We start from the raw sequence: 20389 nt of genomic DNA, 5'->3' as shown, positions 1-20389 counted from the left end.
CTGTAGGGTTATCAGTTGGCCTAATTCAATATTGTTGTGTCTCAGGGAACAGGGAGGCCTGAGGAGAGAGGGAGAAATGGAGGAAGGGCTGGTCAGTGGAGCAGTTAGAACATTCACAACATTTTTAGATTAAATTTGCCATCTTATGCGGACACAATTCACGATGCCCCAAAACAGTTACAATAGTAACATCAAAGGTCACTCATCACAGATCACCACGGCAAATATAGTAGTGATGACAAAGTTTGAAATACTGTGCAAATTACCAAAATGTGACACATAGACATGAAGTGAGCAAATGCTGTTGGGAAAATGGCACCAGTATACTTGTTTGATGCAGGGTTGCCACAAGCATTCATTTTGTCAAGTGTAATAAAATGAAATATGCCTGTCCTCGAATGGACTATCATTTGACAGACTGAGTGACTGTACTCTGTAGGAGAAACTTCTGGAAGCCACAAAGAAATTATCTTATTTCAAAGAGATTTTGTCGGTTGTTTCCTAAATATTTAATTAAGGAAAATAAATGCCATTAAAAAATGAATACAGTGTTGAAATGTAGACTATGTTACTGCCCCTCAGTTCTACCTTTCCAAAAATAACTGCTTTCAATGCTTTTTTTTCTGTGCATGTTTATATTCTGAAAGGTTTATTCATAACCCACATATACTGTTCTTAATTTCATTCAACAATTATATTATAGACATCTTTCTGTTATTTATATGCATCAATCCATGCAAATTTATCTTTTCTTCTCTTGGCTGCTAAATAGTATTCAGTTATCTGGATAAAGCATAATTTATTTAACCAGGCACTTACTGATGGATACTTACTACCCCCCTCCCTTTTTTGCTATGATAATGTAACCCTTTAATGAGATTTCTTGTACCCGCATCTAAAGGTACTTTCTTTTATTTCCTAAGGACATGCTTTCAAGTAAACTTACTGAATATTACATTTTTTTAATGTTGCCATTAAAAAAAAAGCAAATACTATATATAGAAATTGATGAAATCTGGATCAAGTCTGTACCTGCGTTAAAGATGTTGCACTGACACCAATTTCCTGGTTTTGACAATGCACTGTGGTTGCGTGTGATACTAGCATTGGGAGAAGGTGAGTGAAGGGTACACAGAAACTCTGTTGTATTTTTGCAATTTCTTGTGAGCTTCTTGAAATAGCATGAAGCTATTTCATAATAAAATATTATTTTAAAAAATATTGCTCATCCAGGAAGGTTGTATCTACTTAAATTTCCACAAAGAGTACATGAAGCTCTTGACTGGCAGGCCACCAGGGCAGGCGTCACTAGCAACAGTCCAAAGAAACACTCCATGTGGTTGGGATGTTGGTTACATACAGGGATTCGAGTAGTAAGTACATATAAAGAGGATGAAGAAAGCCAGAGAAGAAGGGTACAAATACAGGAAGCCAGAAGGCTAGAATAAATGTGTTGTTGTGTTGTGATTGGAAGTATCAGTGTGAATTTATGGTCTCTAATGTACAGGGATAGTATAGAGAGAGAGATGTGATTCTGATTGAAAGAGGTAAGCATCTTTTTGTATATTCACTGACCATTTTCCTTCATAGTTGAGTTGCGTGTGCACTTTCCTTTATTCCTTTTTCTGTTGACGCTACCTTTTCCTTACTGATTTAAGAAGAAATCATAACAATATAGATTCTTATTGATGGTGCCCTTATTGATGGCACTTTTTGCCAAAAATTTTATGAAGTTAATTTGTTGTTCTTTTTCTTGATCATTCTTTGGTCATGCTGTCTTCCATCTTACTTGCTTCCAATTCCATGATTGGGGAATTCAGGCAGGGCCCAGGCTGGACAGTTCTTTTCTCCCATATAGTGTCTAGGGTTACTCAGCTCCATTCAGCTGGTAGCTGGGCTGGCCTGGAAGATGCCCAGAGACCTCATGCCATGTCTGGTGCTTCATTGCTCCTCCAGATGTCCCCTGTCTCTCCACACGGTTAGCTTTAGCTGACCAATGGGAGGGAGTTGGTAGGTGAGAGATATTAAAGAAGGTGGTATGTCAAATCCTAGCCTACTCAAGGGGGAGTGTTGAGCGGTGATTTTCCTCCCTTTCCTCATCTGCTTTGCCTTCTCAAGACTCTCTCCTTCCCCAGGAGATTATCGTCAAGGTCGAGAGGGAAGATGCCGGGTCACTGGCCATCCCATCCCAGGTGAGTTGGACTTGATCTCTTTCTTTACATTGAGAAATGTGCATGGCTGCTGGGCAGCAGAAGCCAGACCGAAGTGAGCTGGGAAGTGAGTAGAGAGTGAGAAAATGAAGATCAGAGTGCACAGCTTTTTACAAAGATTTGGTTGTCATGTAAAAGATTGAACAGAGTGATATCTGCAGGGAAATTTGAGGCTGAGGGACTTTTCTTTCTTTCTTTCCTTCCCCTTAAATGATTGAAAAGATTTGGCTGTGTTTACGTGGTTACAGGAAGGAGAAAGTGGAGAAGTTACCGTTCAGGAAAGAGAGGAGATAAAACTGTAAAGCAGAGTCTCTGATTCGTGTCAGGGGAATTAATTCAGAGCGCATGTGAGCCCATTGGCTCTGTAGAGGAAGAAGGACTCATGTAAAAAGAATGAGATTGAGGGAATTTTTTGAAGGCTTGCATTTTTCTCTGTGAATAATCAGAGGAAGTTATCTGTGGAGCAAGAGGGAGGGAGTTGGAATGCAGAGATGTTTGCCAAGAGTGAAGAAGGTTTACAATAGTAATTTTGAATGATGAGAGCCACGCTGTTCCAGGAGGTAGAGTAGGGTTGCTGATCAGCCCAAAAGGTTCATTCTGAGATACTGACCATTCATAATACTCTATCCAGCTGCTCTTGTGGGTTTTCCTTCACAGTGGCACCCTGTAACCTCCTTTCCATAGATAGCAGATTGACATTCAGTTTTGTTTGGTCTTTGTAGCCAGGTACACACTTAGTGGAAGCCCCACAGGTCAAGGTAATATTTGCAAGAGGATTTTTGAGCATATCAAATAGAAAGATTAAAGTGAAGGATCCACAGACTCTCAACTGTGGAAAAGATGAAAAGATTAAGAGGATGCTAAACAAACAAACAAAAAGAATATAGGCCGGTAGATAGGAATCATAGGTATTTCAATAAAGTAAAAGCCCCAAACCATCAAAGAATGAGATGAGTAAAGGAGTGGTTAAGTAAAGGTGAGCAATCTGAGAGCAATCTGATATCGTAATCATAGTGAGTCATTCTGTATGTGTGACTTGAGCGGTAGCCTCCTTCATGGTGATTTCAAGATCTAGGGTCTCACCCTAAGAGTGAGGGGTTGGGCATCGGGCCGACCTTATGAACTGATGACTGAAAACACGGTCTTTGATGAGGCAAACTCGAGGTGGCATCCTAGTCACTAACCTTAGGCATATGTGTTAATTTCTCTAACCTTCTAGCTCTTCATCTGAAAAATGGTGTTGCTCATAGCATTTTCTCACAGGGACCTTGTGAAAATTAGATGAATGGTAATTTATGCCAATGCTTAGCACACTGCCTGATATCACACAGTAAGTGTTTATTAAAGTCAATTATTTTTATATTATTGTCAGAGAACTCTACGGGTGGATGCTATAGGCAGTGTAAGAGCAGGCAATACAGGTTCTTGAATTAGAGGATAAATCCTAGTATTATATCTCTTCAGTGGATGAGGGGGGTGGTGTTCAAGAGGTTGGTAGGACCAAGCTCCAAGACGTGAGGCAAGTGGCATGAGTTTCAGGGTAATTGGAAGGGCACACGCCCTCCTCCTTTGATGCCGAGACCCCCGGGATGGGAGAGCATGACCACCCTGAGCCTCTGAGGGCTGTGGAGGAGGGAGTCCTCGGGGAAGTGTAGGTTTCCATGTACACAGGGATATAGAGAGGATATTTAGTGACAATGTGAAGCTGTAAGGTTTTGTTATTGTTGAAGAAGAGTTCCCAAGGGCACAGGTGAAGGGTTTGGGAAGGAATTTGGAGGAGTGGAGAGCAGGGGACAGGTGAGAGGAGGAGTAGAATAAGAGGGACTAAAAGTCCAGAAAAAGCAGTTTCCACCGGTTGGAGGGCTTTTTCAAATGGGTTTGTGATAGGCCTTGTGAGGTTCAGGGGAGGGAGGACTTAAATCAGAAATTGAACTAGGATTATTTTAGTATATTACCAAGTCCATTGGTACTGTTGATTCACTTACGGAAATTATTTACCAAATACATATTTTGTATGTACTATACACCAACACTGTACTAAGCACTGAAGTTAAATAATACCTGTCCCTGCCCTCATGGATTTCAGCCTGGTGACAAAGATGACCATTCTGCAAATGATGAAAAAGCAGGGTGAGTCTTACAATAGAAACCCCTGGAACTTTGAGGACATATATTCTAGGGTGGAGTTGGGGGGCTCATCTAGTCTGCTATTATTTATTTGACATTTGAACAAGCTTGATATTAAAGGGACCGACAATAAACAGTGAAGGGGGGTGTTTATTAAGAAGTGTAGATTGGAAGTTGAAAAACAGTACCTATAAATCCCATGTTCCACACAAGTAACAGTTTGCAAATGATATTTCTGAATCCCATTTTGGGCTAATCAAGAAAACCTTTGAGATTTTAGTGAGATTTGTGGGCCACAACTTAGGAAAATGCAGGTACCAGCATGAAATTTAGGGACCTTGTGTCCTGTTCATGAACCACAGCTTAAGAACACCCGTTCTGCAGCAGGGGAAGGGGGTGGGAAGGGATAAACTGGGAGTTCGAGATTTGCAGATACTAACTACTGTATATAAAATAGATAAACAACAAGTTTCTACTGAATAGCACAGGAAACTATATTCAATATCTTATAGTAACCTATAATGAAAAAGAATATGAAAAGGAATATATGTACATATATGTATGACTGAAACACGATGCTGTACACCAGAAATTGACACATGTAAACTGACTATGCTTCAATTAAAAAAAAAAAAAAAGGAATACCCCGTCTGTTTTTAAAGCCTTGGCAAGTGGCGTTCAACTTCTGTGGATTTTGCTGCCTTTGGGTAAGGACAGATCATCCCCAGCACTTTTTTGGATCAAAATTCCTGCCCAGTAGTCTTTCCTGCTTAGAGGAGCAGACCAAGAAACCCCCTTTACATGGCAGTAACGACAGGCCCTATGGTGCAGCTTGGCACGTGGGCAAAATAGAACTGTTCCTGAAGACTAAGAGTCCAGGATAAAGGTCGCATTGGCTGTCCCTTAATTTTTCAGGGTTCTCAAACCTAATAATCCTTATAATAATTGCCAGCCTTTTGTTGTTGTTGTTCAGTAAACTCTAATTGCTTTCATATATCATTACAATCAATTCACTCAACAGCAGAATGAGTTGGGTGTGTGAAGCCTAATAAATAGAAATGGAATCAACTCACCATCAAAAGACAGATGGTCAGATCAGATGTATTTTTAAAAAATTTCAGACACATGCTCTTAATAGGTGAGAAAACTCAAGTCTCTTTTCCAAATCCAGTGCTCTTGACCTGTACATACAGCCTTTCATTGAGGCCTTCAGACCATTTTCTGTCTGAAGCATCAGTCAAACCTGTGTGCCAAATCTGGCCCATCACCTGTTTTTATAAATAAAGCTTTATTGTAATACACCACACCCATTTGTTTATATGTTTTCTGTGGCTGCTTTCTTCGCTATAGCAGCAGAACTAAGTAGTTGTAACAGAAACTGTGTATCTTGCAAAGCTTAAAATATTTACTATCTGACCTTTGATGGAAAAAGTTTGCTGACCCTGTGCTGTTTGGGAATTTGGAGGGAATTCCTAAGTAGGAATTCTGTATTCACCAATGCTAAAATCAGAATAAGCATTTTCTTTAAGGTGAACAAGAGCAAAAACAATTTATATGTCAGTTTTTATCTGGTGTTCCTCTTTGGGGTTATATAAACTGGTCCAGCATTCAAAACCCAAAGGGGCTCGCCTAGAAGGTACTTGTACCTCTTGACTAGAATCCTTTGGACACTGACCATCTCAGGACAGTATCCAGGCCATCAGGCTTTCCTTCTTCCATCTGTCAAACTTTTCATCCTCTGTGAACACTGGAAGGAAATGATGCTCAGCTGAGCAGGAATGTGTGTGCTGTTTTAGGAAGGAGTAAACTTCAAAATAGTGACTGTGGACTTCACTCAGGAGGAAGAAGGCACATTGGATGCTGTTCAGAGGACCCTGGACAGAGATGTGATCCTGGAGGACCACAGGGACCTGGTCTCTTGGGGTAAGAATACAGTCCCCTTTAATGAAGTCTACATGTTGAAATGATTTCTCATTTCCATTGATCAAGACCTAGGGAGTTCAGAGGCCAAAATGATTTTGGCCACACATAGATTGTGTTTGTGCTTTTTACACTCCACTGAAGAGTTAATTTTAATTTGTAGGTTAGCAAAGATACAGTTTCTTGTGTTTGAGCTTTTTCTGTCTTCTTGGTTCCTAAAGGCCAAAGACTGGGACCAAATTCTGCATTGATTTTCTTTTGTCTCCAGGCCAAATACCCAAAGTTCTATATCTTTCCCTATCAGCCTTTCAAACCAGACACAATCTCCTGTTGGAACAAGGGGATAAGTATAAAAAGGATTTCCCAACACACATATCCAGGTGAGAAACAGACACTTAGGAGTCATTACAGGTATGGAGGATTTGTTTGGAAAATCCCCATAAGGCATGCCACATATTTCTCCATCTCACTCCTTTTTCCAGGGGTACTTTTTCTCTTGCTTGGCCTAGTAGACACCCAGGCATCTGCTTCTGAGCTAATCTCCATCCTCTGTCACTTGAAATCCACGGGGCCATCTTAACTCCTAAGGCATTTAGGGACCCTCAGATAACAGTGCCCTAATTCTTTGCTCCTGGTTCACAAAGTAGTTTGCCCTTGTCTTACTAACACAGACTGTGCTAGCAAGTTTCATGCCTCCAGAAATTGTTAGAAATATAAACACTAATCTCTGTTTCAGTGAACATTTTTTCTAGCTCTAAGGGTAGAAAGGACCCTCTTTTTTGTGTGTGTGCCTATATATAAGGATTGCAAAATTGTTTTGTAATTTGAACATTCTGCATAGGTGATCTTATTTTGGAATGTGGAGATATTTGACATCTAAAGTCTTTTTATTCAACAACACTAAGATGGGAGTCATTTCATTTTAATGCCTTGTTATGCTATTGGACTGTGATAGTTCTCTGCTTACTGTTTCATCCCATTCTTTTGCTTTCTCAATTCAGGTTATAGATCCACTGTCTGCATAGCTTAAAACAAATCCACATAAATTTTGCATACTTTTCTTGTCAGCTTTTCCCCGCACTATTCCAGCTTTAACATTTTGGCGCTAGGATGTTTTCTTTTGCTTTCTTTCAGACTCAGCAACTGCACTTGGAAGTAGAGAATCAACATCAAAGCAGAGCATTTTTCATGATGAACCATCCCTCAAAGTGAAGATAGAAAGGTTGACAAGAGATGACCCTTGGTTATCTTCATGTGAAGAAGTTCGGGATTGTAAGGACCAGTTGGAGAAGCAACAAGGAAAACAAGCGAGACTTTTGAAGGAAGTGACATTTACTCACAGAAAAGCTATGACTCATGAGAGAGTCTGCAAAAGTGATGACCTTGAGAAGGGTGATCTGAATTCCAGTCTTCTTTCACCCCAGTTAATACCTGTAAGAAACCATTTTCATAAACATGCCTCACATGTTAAAAAATCGCATTGTAATTCTACAGTAAATACTCATCAGATGATTAATGACAGTGGGAAACACTGTGAAAATAATGAATGTGGAAACCTCCCCCAGAGCATTCATTTTATTCAGTTCACAAGAACTCAAACAGAAGATAAATCCTATGGATTTACTGACAGTATTCAATCATTTAGCCATGGTACACCCCTAAATATACATGAGAAAATACACACACAAGGAAAATACTTTGATTTTAAGGAACATGGGCAAGTTTTGAACCATAGCATATCCCATAATAAAAAACAGAGATTCCCTGTTGAAGAGAGTCAGTATAAGTGTAATAAAACCTCCCAGAGTTCATCATTTGCTCAAAACATGAGAAATCATTCTGAAGAGAAACCCTTCGAATGTAGTCAGTGTGGGAAATCCTTCAGCTGGAGCTCTCATCTTGTTGCACATCAGAGAACTCATACAGGGGAGAAACCTTATGAATGTAATGAATGTGGGAAATCATTCAGCCGCAGCTCCCACCTTGTTTCCCATCAGAGAACTCATACAGGAGAGAAACCTTATAGATGTAATCAGTGTGGGAAATCCTTTAGCCAGAGCTATGTCCTTGTTGTGCATCAGAGAACTCATACTGGAGAGAAGCCTTATGAATGCAGTCAGTGTGGAAAGTCATTCAGGCAGAGCTACAAACTCATTGCACATCAAAGAACTCATACCGGAGAGAAGCCCTATGAATGTAATGAGTGTGGGAAATCATTTATCCAGAGCTATAAACTTATTGCACACCAAAGAATTCATACTGGAGAAAAGCCCTATGAATGCAGTCAGTGTGGAAAGTCCTTTAGTCAGAGTTACAAACTTGTTGCCCATCAGAGAACTCACACAGGAGAGAAACCCTTTGAATGTAATCAGTGTGGAAAATCCTTCAGCTGGAGCTCTCAACTTGTTGCACACCAAAGAACTCATACTGGAGAGAAACCCTATGAATGTAATGAGTGTGGGAAGTCTTTCAACCGCAGTTCTCACCTTGTCATGCATCAGAGAACTCATACTGGAGAAAAACCCTACGAATGTAATCAGTGTGGGAAGTCCTTCAGCCAGAGTTATGTTCTTGTTGTGCATCAGAGAACTCATACTGGAGAGAAGCCCTATGAGTGCAGTCAGTGTGGGAAATCCTTCAGGCAGAGTTCATGCCTTACTCAACATCAGAGAACTCATACTGGAGAGAAACCCTATGAATGTAATCAGTGTGGAAAAACATTCAGCTTGAGTGCTCGACTTATTGTACATCAGAGGACCCATACTGGAGAGAAACCCTTTACATGCAATCAGTGTGGGAAAGCTTTCATTAATAGCTCTAAACTTATTAGGCATCAGGCAACTCATAGTGAAGAGAAACCCTATGAATGTAACTAGTTTGGAAATCTTTTAGAGTATATGTATCTTCCTTCCTTCCTTCCTTCTTTCCTTCCTCCCTCCCTCCCTCCTTTGCTTCCACCCTTTCCCCCTCCTTCCATTCATCCAGGATTACATGTATTGGAGAGAACTAGCATCAAAACGATATGTGTGGAAAAGCTTTCAGTTAGCCTTCTGTTATTGTGTATTTGAAAATTTGTTCTAGAGAGGAAAGAGAGAAAGACTATGAATCACATTTTACTTAATTCCACATAAGAAAATCAAACTTGGCCCTTATGAAACATTCCCATGAAAGTAATAAATACTGGCACTTTTCCTTGTAGAAAGCACTTCAACCTGAATCCAAGAGAATTACCATTAAATGGGCACTATTATGAGAAGTGACTGTCAGTGAAGTAGACCTCTTTTCCAATAAAGAATAAGTGAGAATGCTAGCACTGGTGGGCTTGTTGCCGAGAAGGTTGAAAACTTGCTGTGGTTGTTAGACTGGAAAGTGGCATTTCAGTGGATCCTTTTACAACATCATTTCCCCAGCAGCTACTTGGTAATAATCTCTTCCATATAGCACTTTTTTTTTATGTGAAGATTTTGTAAAAATAGGAAAATGGCTCTGATATGAACTGAAAACTGCAGGACAAGAGTATAGAACACTCATGTGTAGAACCATCATGGTAAGATATTTGTGTATGATCAGAATGGAAAGGGATTCTAGGTGTATCTGTTTTAACTTTGGGTTGATGTCTGGTTTTCTTTCTTTGGGACATATGCTTTTTTATCATACTAATAAATAACATAATGGATAATAATTACCCATCCAAAAATGTCCATCTCCTTTGACCATTTAGGAAAGACGGGACAACCAGGTAGCAGAGATCCCTCAGGGTTCTGAGAGTCCCATTTGGATTAGCATGAGCAGGTCACTCCTTAGGACTTAGATTCCCAGGAATAGTTCTCATTGAAATAAAATATTTCCCTAGGAATGTGGAACTGGAAATTTAGGCCAGAGGGACTGAAAAATGCATGGGCAGTATGGAGGCAAATGGACTTTTTTTTAAACCCATATATCTAGAAGTGTGTTTTAATCAAGCAGTACTCTATTGTCATTGGTGACCATCTGGTATTTGTAATGGTATTTGCGTAAATGTATAATAGTTTAAAGGCTTTTTTTCATGCTATTGGGCTGGAGAGGATGTTACTGAGTTCAGACTCATTCTGCTCGCTGCACAACAGGCCAATAAATTGGGAGATGAGGTGTTGGGGCAAGGAATAGTGACTTTATTCAGAAAGCCGGCAGACAGAGGAGATGATAGACTCATCTCCTGGAGATATATCTTCCCCAAGTCAGAATTCAGGCTCCTTTTATACTAAAAATGGGAGAGGGTGTGGTTGGTTTTTGCAAACTTCTTGATGCAGGAGTTCTTTGTTCTTGCAGGTGTCCACATGGGTCCCTATAAGCCTCCAACAAAACAAATGTTATTTTCTATTCTGCACTTGTTATCTTTATATGAATGCATAGGTGTTAATACCCTTAAAGGTCAGAGCCTTGAGAATAGGGTCCCCTGTGTATTTCAGGCTGTAGGCAACATTCTTTTACAAAAGGTACAGAGTTAGCAAGACTAAGTCTAGAAAACAGGGTGTAGGGCTAAAGCCAAAATAGCAGATATAATATGGAGTCAGGTTTGTTCTTTCCTATTACAATTCACTTCTGTCAATGTCCATTCCACAGTCTTGTGGGAAGAGGGGTGATGGCCGCTCTGGCTACTTCCTGCTGAACAGGGGCAATGAAGGGGTGATTATGGAATAGAATTGATCAGCCTCGTACAGGGAACATTTCTTAGAATCTTTAGTAAATAGTATAATTCTCTTTTTTTCTTTATTTACAGCCACTTGAACCATAGTACTTTGTTGAACTTGGAGTTTTGGTTCCAGTTCCCAGTACATATCTTTTAATGTTAACTTTCTTACTGTGCCATAATTACACTAGATTCCTGTACTGTTCATTTAGGCAAGATTAAACAAATAGGTTGACCTTTTTTCAGCTACAGTGAAATTATAATCTCAATAGTTATCTTTTTTTAAAGAGTAACCTGAAGTCTTCTAAGGGTTCACAAAACCACTGTTCCCCAGGCCTCTCAGGAGTCGGGTTGTTTTCTGATTCCGACAATGGTGGTGCTGCTTTAATCTACGTGTGATGAATCCATGGCTTTACCCCAGCTAACTTGACAGACGAGTGCGAGGTAAGTAATATCACACGTGGTCCTGTCTGCTTTACAGTCAGCTGACTCTCAGGCCCTTGTTCCCTCCAGATTTTAAGCAAGATTCAGTCTCTAAGTCGGAAAGGATGTAAGGCTACTTCAGTTGGATAAGCAGACCTGTTGGAGGCAAACTCATGAACAGAGGTTAGTAGAGTGCCCAAAGTTTTAACATAATTGACAACTGCTAGGACTTTAAGAGCATTTGTAGATTCTCTTGCCTGGGGGGATGCCTGGAATGGCCCACCATGTGATATTTTAAAGGGGCTTAATTTAAGCCTTTTTCTAGGAGCCACTCTGATCTGTAGCAGGGCAACTGGCAAGGCCTTTATCCCAAGTTAAATTAGTCTCAACATGTTTTAGCAATACTCCTTTTTAACGTATGATTTATTTTCTTGGTTTTTCCTGTTAATTGTGGTCTCTGGGATGAATGTCATTTCCAGTTAATTTGCAACATTTTAGACACTTGTTGGGTTATGCTAGAGACAAAAGCAGGCCTGTTATCACTTTGAAGAGTATTAGGCAGTCCAAATCAGGGGACAGTTTCATCAAGGAGGGCTTTAACCACTTCAGACTGTGTCCAGTATTTCTATAGCACATGTAACCTGCATAAGTGCTCATGAAACTCAACAAAAAAATCCTTTTTTATTAATAAAGTAAATCATTATTATAATTTCTTGAAAAAAAGTTTAAAAATGTTCAGCCTTCATGTTAATGTAGGTTAGGCCACCCAAAAGACAAAGCAAAGAGTTAACATGAAGTTATGGTCCAGGGTTCCACTAAGGAGAAACAAATACAAGACTTACGGGACTTGATAAGCAAAGACCACCAAGTAAACTATTTCAAGTTTGTTTATATAAAAAACATATTAAAGATCGCTTTAAAATAGTGTCCACCTTTTAAAAAAAGTGGCATGGACTCGTGTGCAATGATGTACAAATACAATAAACTCAACTAATAGTTTTCTTAAGCTTTTAAAACAAATACAATTCCTGTTTTACGCAACCCAACAAAATAATATAAAGTGAAGCTGTTAGAAAAATAGACTTTTCTGAATCAATACTGCATTTTTATTTTAAGTTGGAGAAGACTGTTCAGATCATATGAAACATGAATTTCAAGTTTGCAGATTAACTGTATCCTACAAAATATTAGCTATGGTCCTTATTTTGGCTGAAATGCAAAAATATGATTAATTTCTCAATAACAGATTAGTTAAAAATACTTTCCCTTGACAGCAGTGCCAGTCTTGGAATAAAATATAAGCGAAAGGTTATTTGTAAGTCCTTTGTCTTTTCAGTGCCCCATGTATACAGATCCTAACACTAATCCCTTAATATGCATCTGCAAGAGGCCCAAAAGGAAAGCTCACATGTCTGAGAAACTATAATTTAAACAATTCTGTAAATAGTCAAAATTTGCTTTCAAAACTCAAGTAAACTTCGCATATTTGATTTAAACTAAACTTACAGTTTAATTAACTTATGACGCATTATAGTTACTAAATATGTAAAAGGATTTTTAAAAACCATCCATATGCAAACGTGAAACTAAACTGAGCGGTGCATGCGGAGTAACCACTCGCTGCAGCTGCTCCTGAGTTTGGCACAGTGACAGAGGTCAGACGCCTCGGGTGCAGAATATTCAACTACACACCCAGGTAAAGCCAAGTCTCCTGTCTACTTTGTTTTTGATGGCAATGGCAAGACCTGAAATTTAACTTTATTTTCCTTAAATAGCATCACAATTATTCAAGTGTTTCAAGGACCAGAGACAGTACTAATAAATTTGATAAGGCTTTATTTTGGCTATTTTTTCCCAAAGAGTTAATAGCACTACTCAATACCAGTTGAAATACCAAAGAGGCAGCCTTTTTTGGATTCTCATACCATTGGCCCGCCCACTGTCAAAGGTACCCGGGGCTCCTGTGGGGAAACTGGAATTGGGGGCCTCAAGTCCAAGGGAGCCCTTGAGCCTCTTCATTCATCAGTGTTCCTCTCTTTTTACCATGTAAGAGGCTCCCACCTTTTTAATTATTTTCCTGGATCAGACTCATAATTATGCAAAATGCACATGTTGATGGTAGAACTATGTATCCCAGAAAAATAGAAGGCACTGCATAGGCAAAGGATTGGTACAAGAAGCCACCAAAAGGAAGCCCTAGCATTAGTCCCAGTCCAGAAAAAGTGTCAAGACTTCCCAATACTGTCGCCACATCATTTGGACACGTCTTTGTAAGGATAGAAGATGCAGTCGTTGCTGCAGCAAAAAACTTACTGCTCCAGCTTTTCTCATTAGAAAACGCATAGCAATAAACACTGGTCCTTTTAAGCCTTGTTCCCATACACCAAAGAGAACTGTAATTCCTCCTGAGACAAACTTTCTTATTACGAACAAACTGTGCTCCAGTATGTACATGATTTTTTCCAAAAACCAAAGGTGCCCCCAAATCCGACAAAGCATAACCTCCAGCGATCATACCAATAACTGTACTGCTGGTTCCTTTCTTTTCAGGCTCCTTGGGGAAAAAGGGCCCAAGGCTAGAATAGCACATCATGGAACCTAACTTAATGGAAGCTGCTGATATCAATACAAAAATCTGTTCTCTTGAAAGCCGCCTGGGTGTCTCACCTTCTGGAGGGCCATCACCTCTTAATGTGCAAGACTGGGACAGGCTCTAAGAACATGCAGCACCCTGCTGTGACTGAGTTTCCAAAACTCAGAAACCATTTCTTGAGATGTGGCATTTTATCACTGATAAAATGGCCCAGTGGTGGTGAAGAACTGGCATAGGACACTGCCAAACATGAGTCAGTCCCACATATCCAGCTGGTGAACTTCTCTAAAACAAAGAGGGACAGTGTAGGATCAAGGAAGCCAAAACATGAGCTGAGTGAGGTGGTGATGGATATAAGGACAATCTTGGGTAAAGTGATGAGTTTCTAGAATGAGTGTTTCCCTGTTATGTTAAAAGCAACACCTACCAATTGTGAAGGGTTTATTCCAAATACATCATCTAATTTTTGCAGTTTTCTCATATTTAGCATTCTAGCATTTTCAGGGACCTTGGGATCTGCTATAAACCTGATAAATCCTTTCCAAAAGTTCAAAGGGGTCTTTATTTATTTTTTGTTGGATTTCTTTAATTTTGTCAAACCCATACTACTGGCTATTTGCACTTAGGTCCCCTATGGGATAATGGTGTAGAAGAAATTGTCCTGTTCCCAGAGTGGCTCCTGGCCCAAACCAGGTGCCCTGTCAGGTCTTAGATGGCAATACCAGACCAGGTCCCTGTGCCCCAGGAACTAACATAGCACCTCTCAAATTATGTGCTTTTCTTAAAATGTGACTTTAACTTTCCTTCCATAGAGAGGTTGGGGGAAGGGGATTGATCTTCTTCGTCCTTGAGCATGAGCAGGCTTGTGACAATGACAGTGACACTATATGTGACTTTTGATGCTAAGTCATAGAAAGTGATGCAGCTTTCCCTTGTTCTCCTGCGGCGCTCGCACTTGGAACACAGCCACCCTGCTGTGAAGCAGCCCAGGAAACCACATGGAAAGGCCATGTGTAGGTACGGGAGTTGACAGCCCCAGCTGAGGTCCCAGCCGACCATTGCCATCAACTTCCAGTCTTGTGATTCCACTCCCCAGCTGTCAAGTTGCCACCAGCCTGTGGGTCTTCCCAGCTGAGGCTCCGGACATCACAGAACAGAGAAAAGCCATCCCTGCTGTGCCCTTTCTAAATTCCTGACCCAGAGAACCCCTGAGCATAATGAAGTAGTTGTTTTAAGCCACTAAGTTTGTGGTCTTTTGTTAGGCTACCTTCCACAGAAATCGCTAATGATGTCTCAGATTCTTTTTCCAGGCAATCAAGTATATACAGGAGGGCGAGAAGTCCTCTGTGAGGGATTTCAGCAAGGAGTTCAGACGTTTATTTTTAGTCACCCAGGATTTTTAAAAGGTGACCATATGAACTTATTTACAAAACAGAAACAGATTCACAGACTTAGAAAGCAAACTTATGGTTACCACAGGGGACAGGGGAGGGATAAATTAGGAGTTTGGGATTAGCAGATATAAATGACTATATATAAAACAGATAAACAACAAAGTCCTACTGTATAGAAGAGGAAATTATGTTCAGTATCTTGTAATAACCTATAATGAAAAAGAATATTAAAAAAATTGTGTGTATAACTGAATCAGTATGCTGTACATCAGAAACAAACACAACATTGTAAATCAACTACACATCAATAAGTAAATGAAAGGTGACCGTGTTTACTTAGAGCAAATACAAAGACAGGGAAAGACAAATGTTGCATGACCTCACTTGCATGTGAAGTCTAAAAAATGGAACTCATAGAGACAGAATAGATTGGCGGTTGTGAGGGGTTAGGGGATGAGGGAAACGGGAAGATACTGTCCAAAGAGTACAAACTTTCAGTTACAAGATAAATAAGTTCTGGGGCTCTAATGTATATAGCAGGTTGACTAAAGTTAACAATATTGTAGTGTATACTTGAAATATGCTAAGACAGTAAGTCTTACATATTCTCATCACAAAAAGCAGGGTAACTATATGAGATGATAGATGTGTTCGCTAACCTTGTGTATCACAGTATATACATATACCAAATCATCATGTTTTATACCTTAAATTTTCACAATGTTGTCAATTATATCTCAATAAAGCTGGTTCAATCAATCAATCAATCAATAGGCAGCCCCAACCAAAAAAATTTCAAGTCAAGAGCACTAAATAGGAAAAGGAAATCAATGTTTACTTTAAAAAAGTACCAACCATCATGCTTATATAAATATGATAAAAAGTCATGGATGGCTAGTGATACAGAGGGAATGGGGGAACCGCACCTCTTGCATTCAGTAGAAAAATTAAATACACATAGGAACTGACCCACATATTGAGTTGTCTTCATACAATAACATAATGGATAAAATGATAGAGCTTCAGCAGGTGATACCTTATATTGAAATACATATGGCTCATTTACAGTTTGGGCTTATGTAGACCAGAGCTTCCCAAAACAGCTAATTTCAAATTTTCCTGGACTGTCTAAAATGATGCTATTTCCTGAGCCCTAGCTTAGATTCATGATTTAGTAGGTTAAGAGTAGAATGTTGGGCTGGAAATACATGTTTGATTTCTCTGGAAATTCAAATAAGCAGATTGGAGTGTGACCTACTATCTGTGACCAAAAAAAGAAATGAGAAAACAAAATCTTAAATTGCAACATACACATACATATATATGTATATATACATACAACAACACAGAAATCATTCAGATAAAATTTTTACATGTCAAGAAGCTAAAACAGAAAATAATTACAACCATCACTTGTGAGAATAAAATCTCCTACTCTTTAATCATGGTTTATAAGGGAATTTAAACTCACAATTAAAAGCTGTTCAGTTAGGGTAGAGGAAAGCAGTGATCTAAACATGAAATATTAAAATTTTATAGTTTGCAGAAATCTTTGGGAGTTTGCATAACCTTAAACTCTTGTTATCACAATAGCAAAATATAACCGACACATGAATCATAGAACTCAAACTGGGAAATGGAATGAAAAATAATTGAGTATTAAGAAATCAGTAGAAATGTAGTTAATATGAAAGTGGGATAAACCTATGGGGAAAACAAAACAGAAAAAAAGAAACAACTTGAAACTTCCAAACAGCTGGAATAACCCCTAGAAGAAAACAGAGCCTGCAGAACGCACATTTGAGCATGAACTATATAATTAGCATTTGACATGGTAACATTTCAAATCAGTTATGAAGACTGGGCAAAGGATATAAATAAGCAATTCACTCACCACTTATATATCATTACCTATTGAACATCTCCGTAAAGAGACAGTATGTTTTGCTTATCAAATTGGGAAAAATTCAAGAAAGTTATTATCTCTAGTTTTGATACACTTAAGATTGGAACCATTAACTTCATTGGCGGACAAGGTTGTGGCATCGATAACTAAAAAATCCTGAGCAACCACATAAATGATTTCATTATTTAGTAACATGGAAAAAGCTACCCATGAGACATAAAGTGGGAGAAAAAAAAATAGTTCCAAAATATTATGATGGCAGTTTTCTGGGGAGAAAAAATTTTAAATATTATTTAAAATTCTTCTCACACAGAAGATCAGGAAGTAAACAGGCTAAGATATTGATCATTGTTTCTAAGTGCTAGGATTACAGAGGACTTCAATTTCGTCCTTTTTTTCTTACATGTTCTCCCCTTTTTTCTTGCTTAACATTCTTTTTCTTCTTTTGCTTACTTTGCTTAATATTGGCCATGGATTACTTTTGGAGTAAATAATATATATAATATATTTGTGTATATACATGTATTATATATATTTGTATTTGTATTTTATGTATATTTGTGTGTATATATATACAAATCCACTATATATAGTGTATACAATATATACACACAATGCATACAAATCCACTATATATGTAGTTTATATATTATATATAGCTTATATATTTATATATAAATTGTAAATTTTATAAATTTATAATGTATATAAAATGTAAATTTACATATATAAAATTTACACCAAGACATCAATAATGCCTTATATCTTCTGTGAGGCATTGTGTTTGTTTTTATTGTTTGTTTTGGAGGAGGTAATTAGGCTTATGTATTTAATGGAGGTACTGGGGATTGAACCCAGGACCTTATTGTATGCTAAGTACACGTTCTACCACTGAGCTCTCCCCTCCCCCCTGTGAGGGATTGTGGATTTGAGAACATTGTCAGACTTTCTACAACATGAACATATTAGTACTAAGGAATCTTTTTTTTTTTTTTTTTTTTTCTTTAAGGAAAGGAGAGTATAGCGGTGCCTGAAAGCTGAGTGCCAGAACATCCCGTGCCCTTTCGGGATACCCGCATTGTGCTCCCCCACCCTCCGCCAGATTTCTGCCAGGGCTCCAGCTTGGCGCTTACTTCACTCACTACCTGGATCCAAAATAAGGCCTCGCGCCGCAGAGGATTCTGGGAACTGTAGTCCGGACACGTCAGAGTCACCCGCTTCCGCTTCCGGCCAGGGCACAATTGCCGTAGCCTCTTTTGCGACGGTCCAAAAAGCCCCGAGTCTTTTTGGAGGGCTTCGTTCCGGCCGCAGGCTTGGGGGCCAGATCTCTGGGACCTGAGGATGAAAGAGCAGCGTATGACGGAGGGTCGGAACCGGGGGATTTCAACGAGCTCGGTTTGGCGGAGGACGGGTTTGAGGAGGCGGATCCCCGAGCATCCTGGGTTGGGATGTGGGGTGGGCCCGGGCGGGCAACCCTTGGCACCCCCAGGCTCGGAAGGAGCTCTCGAAGGCCCGCAGCTCCGGCTTTACGACGGGCATCTCGTGTTTGAGAGACCCCAGTCCAGGCAGTCGTGAATTGATTTTTTGGATTCTATCACAGTAACTGCCCGCCCACTTCTGTACTAACTTCAGTTTCCTGTCTGTGAAGGCATCTCTGTAAAAAGCTGTAGAAGTTGGGAGCTTCCTGTTCTGTATGTTTTCCTCTGAGAATTTTTAAGCACCGTACGAGCTGTCAGCGAGGTTTTGCTGAGGTGTTGTTGCTGGCTCTGCTTTTGGTAGCGTCTGAGGCACACACTGGTTGAATGCCACGCTCAATATCAGGTAGCAGGTGCAAATCATGGCTCTGAATTCCCATCTTGGGACTGTCCTGATTCTCCTCGTCTCCTGGGAGCTGCAGTGAGCGTAGCTCACTGTAGTCAGCACCCAAAGCAACTGGTGCGGGTCCTTCATTCTGAGTCCTGTAGGGAGAGAGGTCTCCTTCCAGCATTCCTGAAGGTACTAGTAGGGCAGGAAGGGTAAATTAAAGGAAGGGGTACAATACTTCCAGCTGGTGCTGACAGGTACCTCCCTGTGGTGTCGGGAATTGCGATAAAATCATGTTATCTCACGGATCATTTTTCTTCCACAGCACTGGCTTCTTGGGACTGCTCCTTGCTGAAAGGAACTGCATAGAAAAGGAAGGTCTCGACGTTAGAGCTGCAGGTGAGTAGAACTTTGGCTTCTTGTTGTGGTTTTATGGCAGTGCCAGCTCTCTTCCCAGAGGTTTGCTTCCCTGACCTCATTCTTCATCCCGTGGTTTTGACAAATGTCTATTCAGGCTGCTCAGCCACAGCTGCCTCTGCCTAGAAATGGGTTTCTTCTAAGGCTGAGGAAATCCCTGGTGTCTATTTAGTGTCTTCTCTCCCTGGCTTCTAGTAGTGGTCAGTAAATCACTCTGGCTTATATTGTTTCAGTCCTGTGCAAAATACAGGAAAGAGATCATGATGGTAGCTATAATGATATGCATTAATTAACTGCTTATTATATGCCAGTTTCTATGTTGAGAGCTTTCACTGCTGTATCCCTGGTGCCTGAAATAGTGCCTGGCATCTGTAACCTGTCAATAAATATTAGAATGAGTAAATATATTTAATTTGCTCAGCAACTTTGCACATCAGATAATATGAGTCCCCTGTTACAGGCAAGAATAACCAGGATTCAGAAAGGTTAAGAAGCTTAAGGAATGTCACTTGGCCAGGAGATTTTTTTTTTCTTTTTTGAGGGAGGGAGGGGAGCGAGAGGTAATTAGGTTTATTTTCACTTACTTATTTATTTTAATGGAGGCACTGGGAATTGAACCCAGGACCTTGTGCATGCTAAGGATGCATCCTATCACTGAGGTATCCCCTCCCCACCAGCCAGGAGATGTTTTAACCAGAAGTCAGGGCCTTTGCACAGGCACTTGCCTCTGTGCTCGCCTCATCCTGGGTCTTTGCACAGCTGATTTATGTTCATGCTGGTCTCAGCCACTGTCCATGACAACCTGATTGAATGTTGCCCTCCCACACTTGCCATCATGTTTTATCTGAAAGAAGTTCCAGGCTAGTTGGTGAGCAAGAATCTATCATGCTTGTTTTCTCTTCTTCCTTGCCGTTTTTGTAATCAGAG

The 20389-nt window shown here is 39.9% G+C and overlaps 2 protein-coding genes across 2 annotated transcripts in view; both read left to right on the top strand.

Annotated features, from left to right (window-relative positions):
- Nucleotides 1-20389, top strand: part of ZNF285 (zinc finger protein 285) — a 56202-nt gene that overhangs the window by 10326 nt on the left and 25487 nt on the right. The window contains exons 2-5 of the mRNA XM_031458790.2: nucleotides 2136-2192; nucleotides 11261-11532; nucleotides 18252-18653; nucleotides 19371-19444. The gene's annotated coding sequence lies outside the window, so the exon portion shown is untranslated. The remainder of the gene's footprint in view (nucleotides 1-2135; nucleotides 2193-11260; nucleotides 11533-18251; nucleotides 18654-19370; nucleotides 19445-20389) is intronic.
- LOC105104709 (zinc finger protein 180) overlaps nucleotides 1-20389 on the top strand; it is a 45957-nt gene that overhangs the window by 13143 nt on the left and 12425 nt on the right. The window contains 3 exon segments of the mRNA XM_010998465.3: nucleotides 2136-2192; nucleotides 6134-6260; nucleotides 7392-9123. Of these exon segments, the coding sequence (XP_010996767.3) occupies nucleotides 2136-2192; nucleotides 6134-6260; nucleotides 7392-9123 (1916 nt within the window).

Source organism: Camelus dromedarius, chromosome 9 (assembly GCF_036321535.1).
Source record: "Camelus dromedarius isolate mCamDro1 chromosome 9, mCamDro1.pat, whole genome shotgun sequence".
Lineage (NCBI taxonomy): Eukaryota > Metazoa > Chordata > Mammalia > Artiodactyla > Camelidae > Camelus > Camelus dromedarius.
This window is presented reverse-complemented; position numbering and strand designations above follow the sequence as displayed.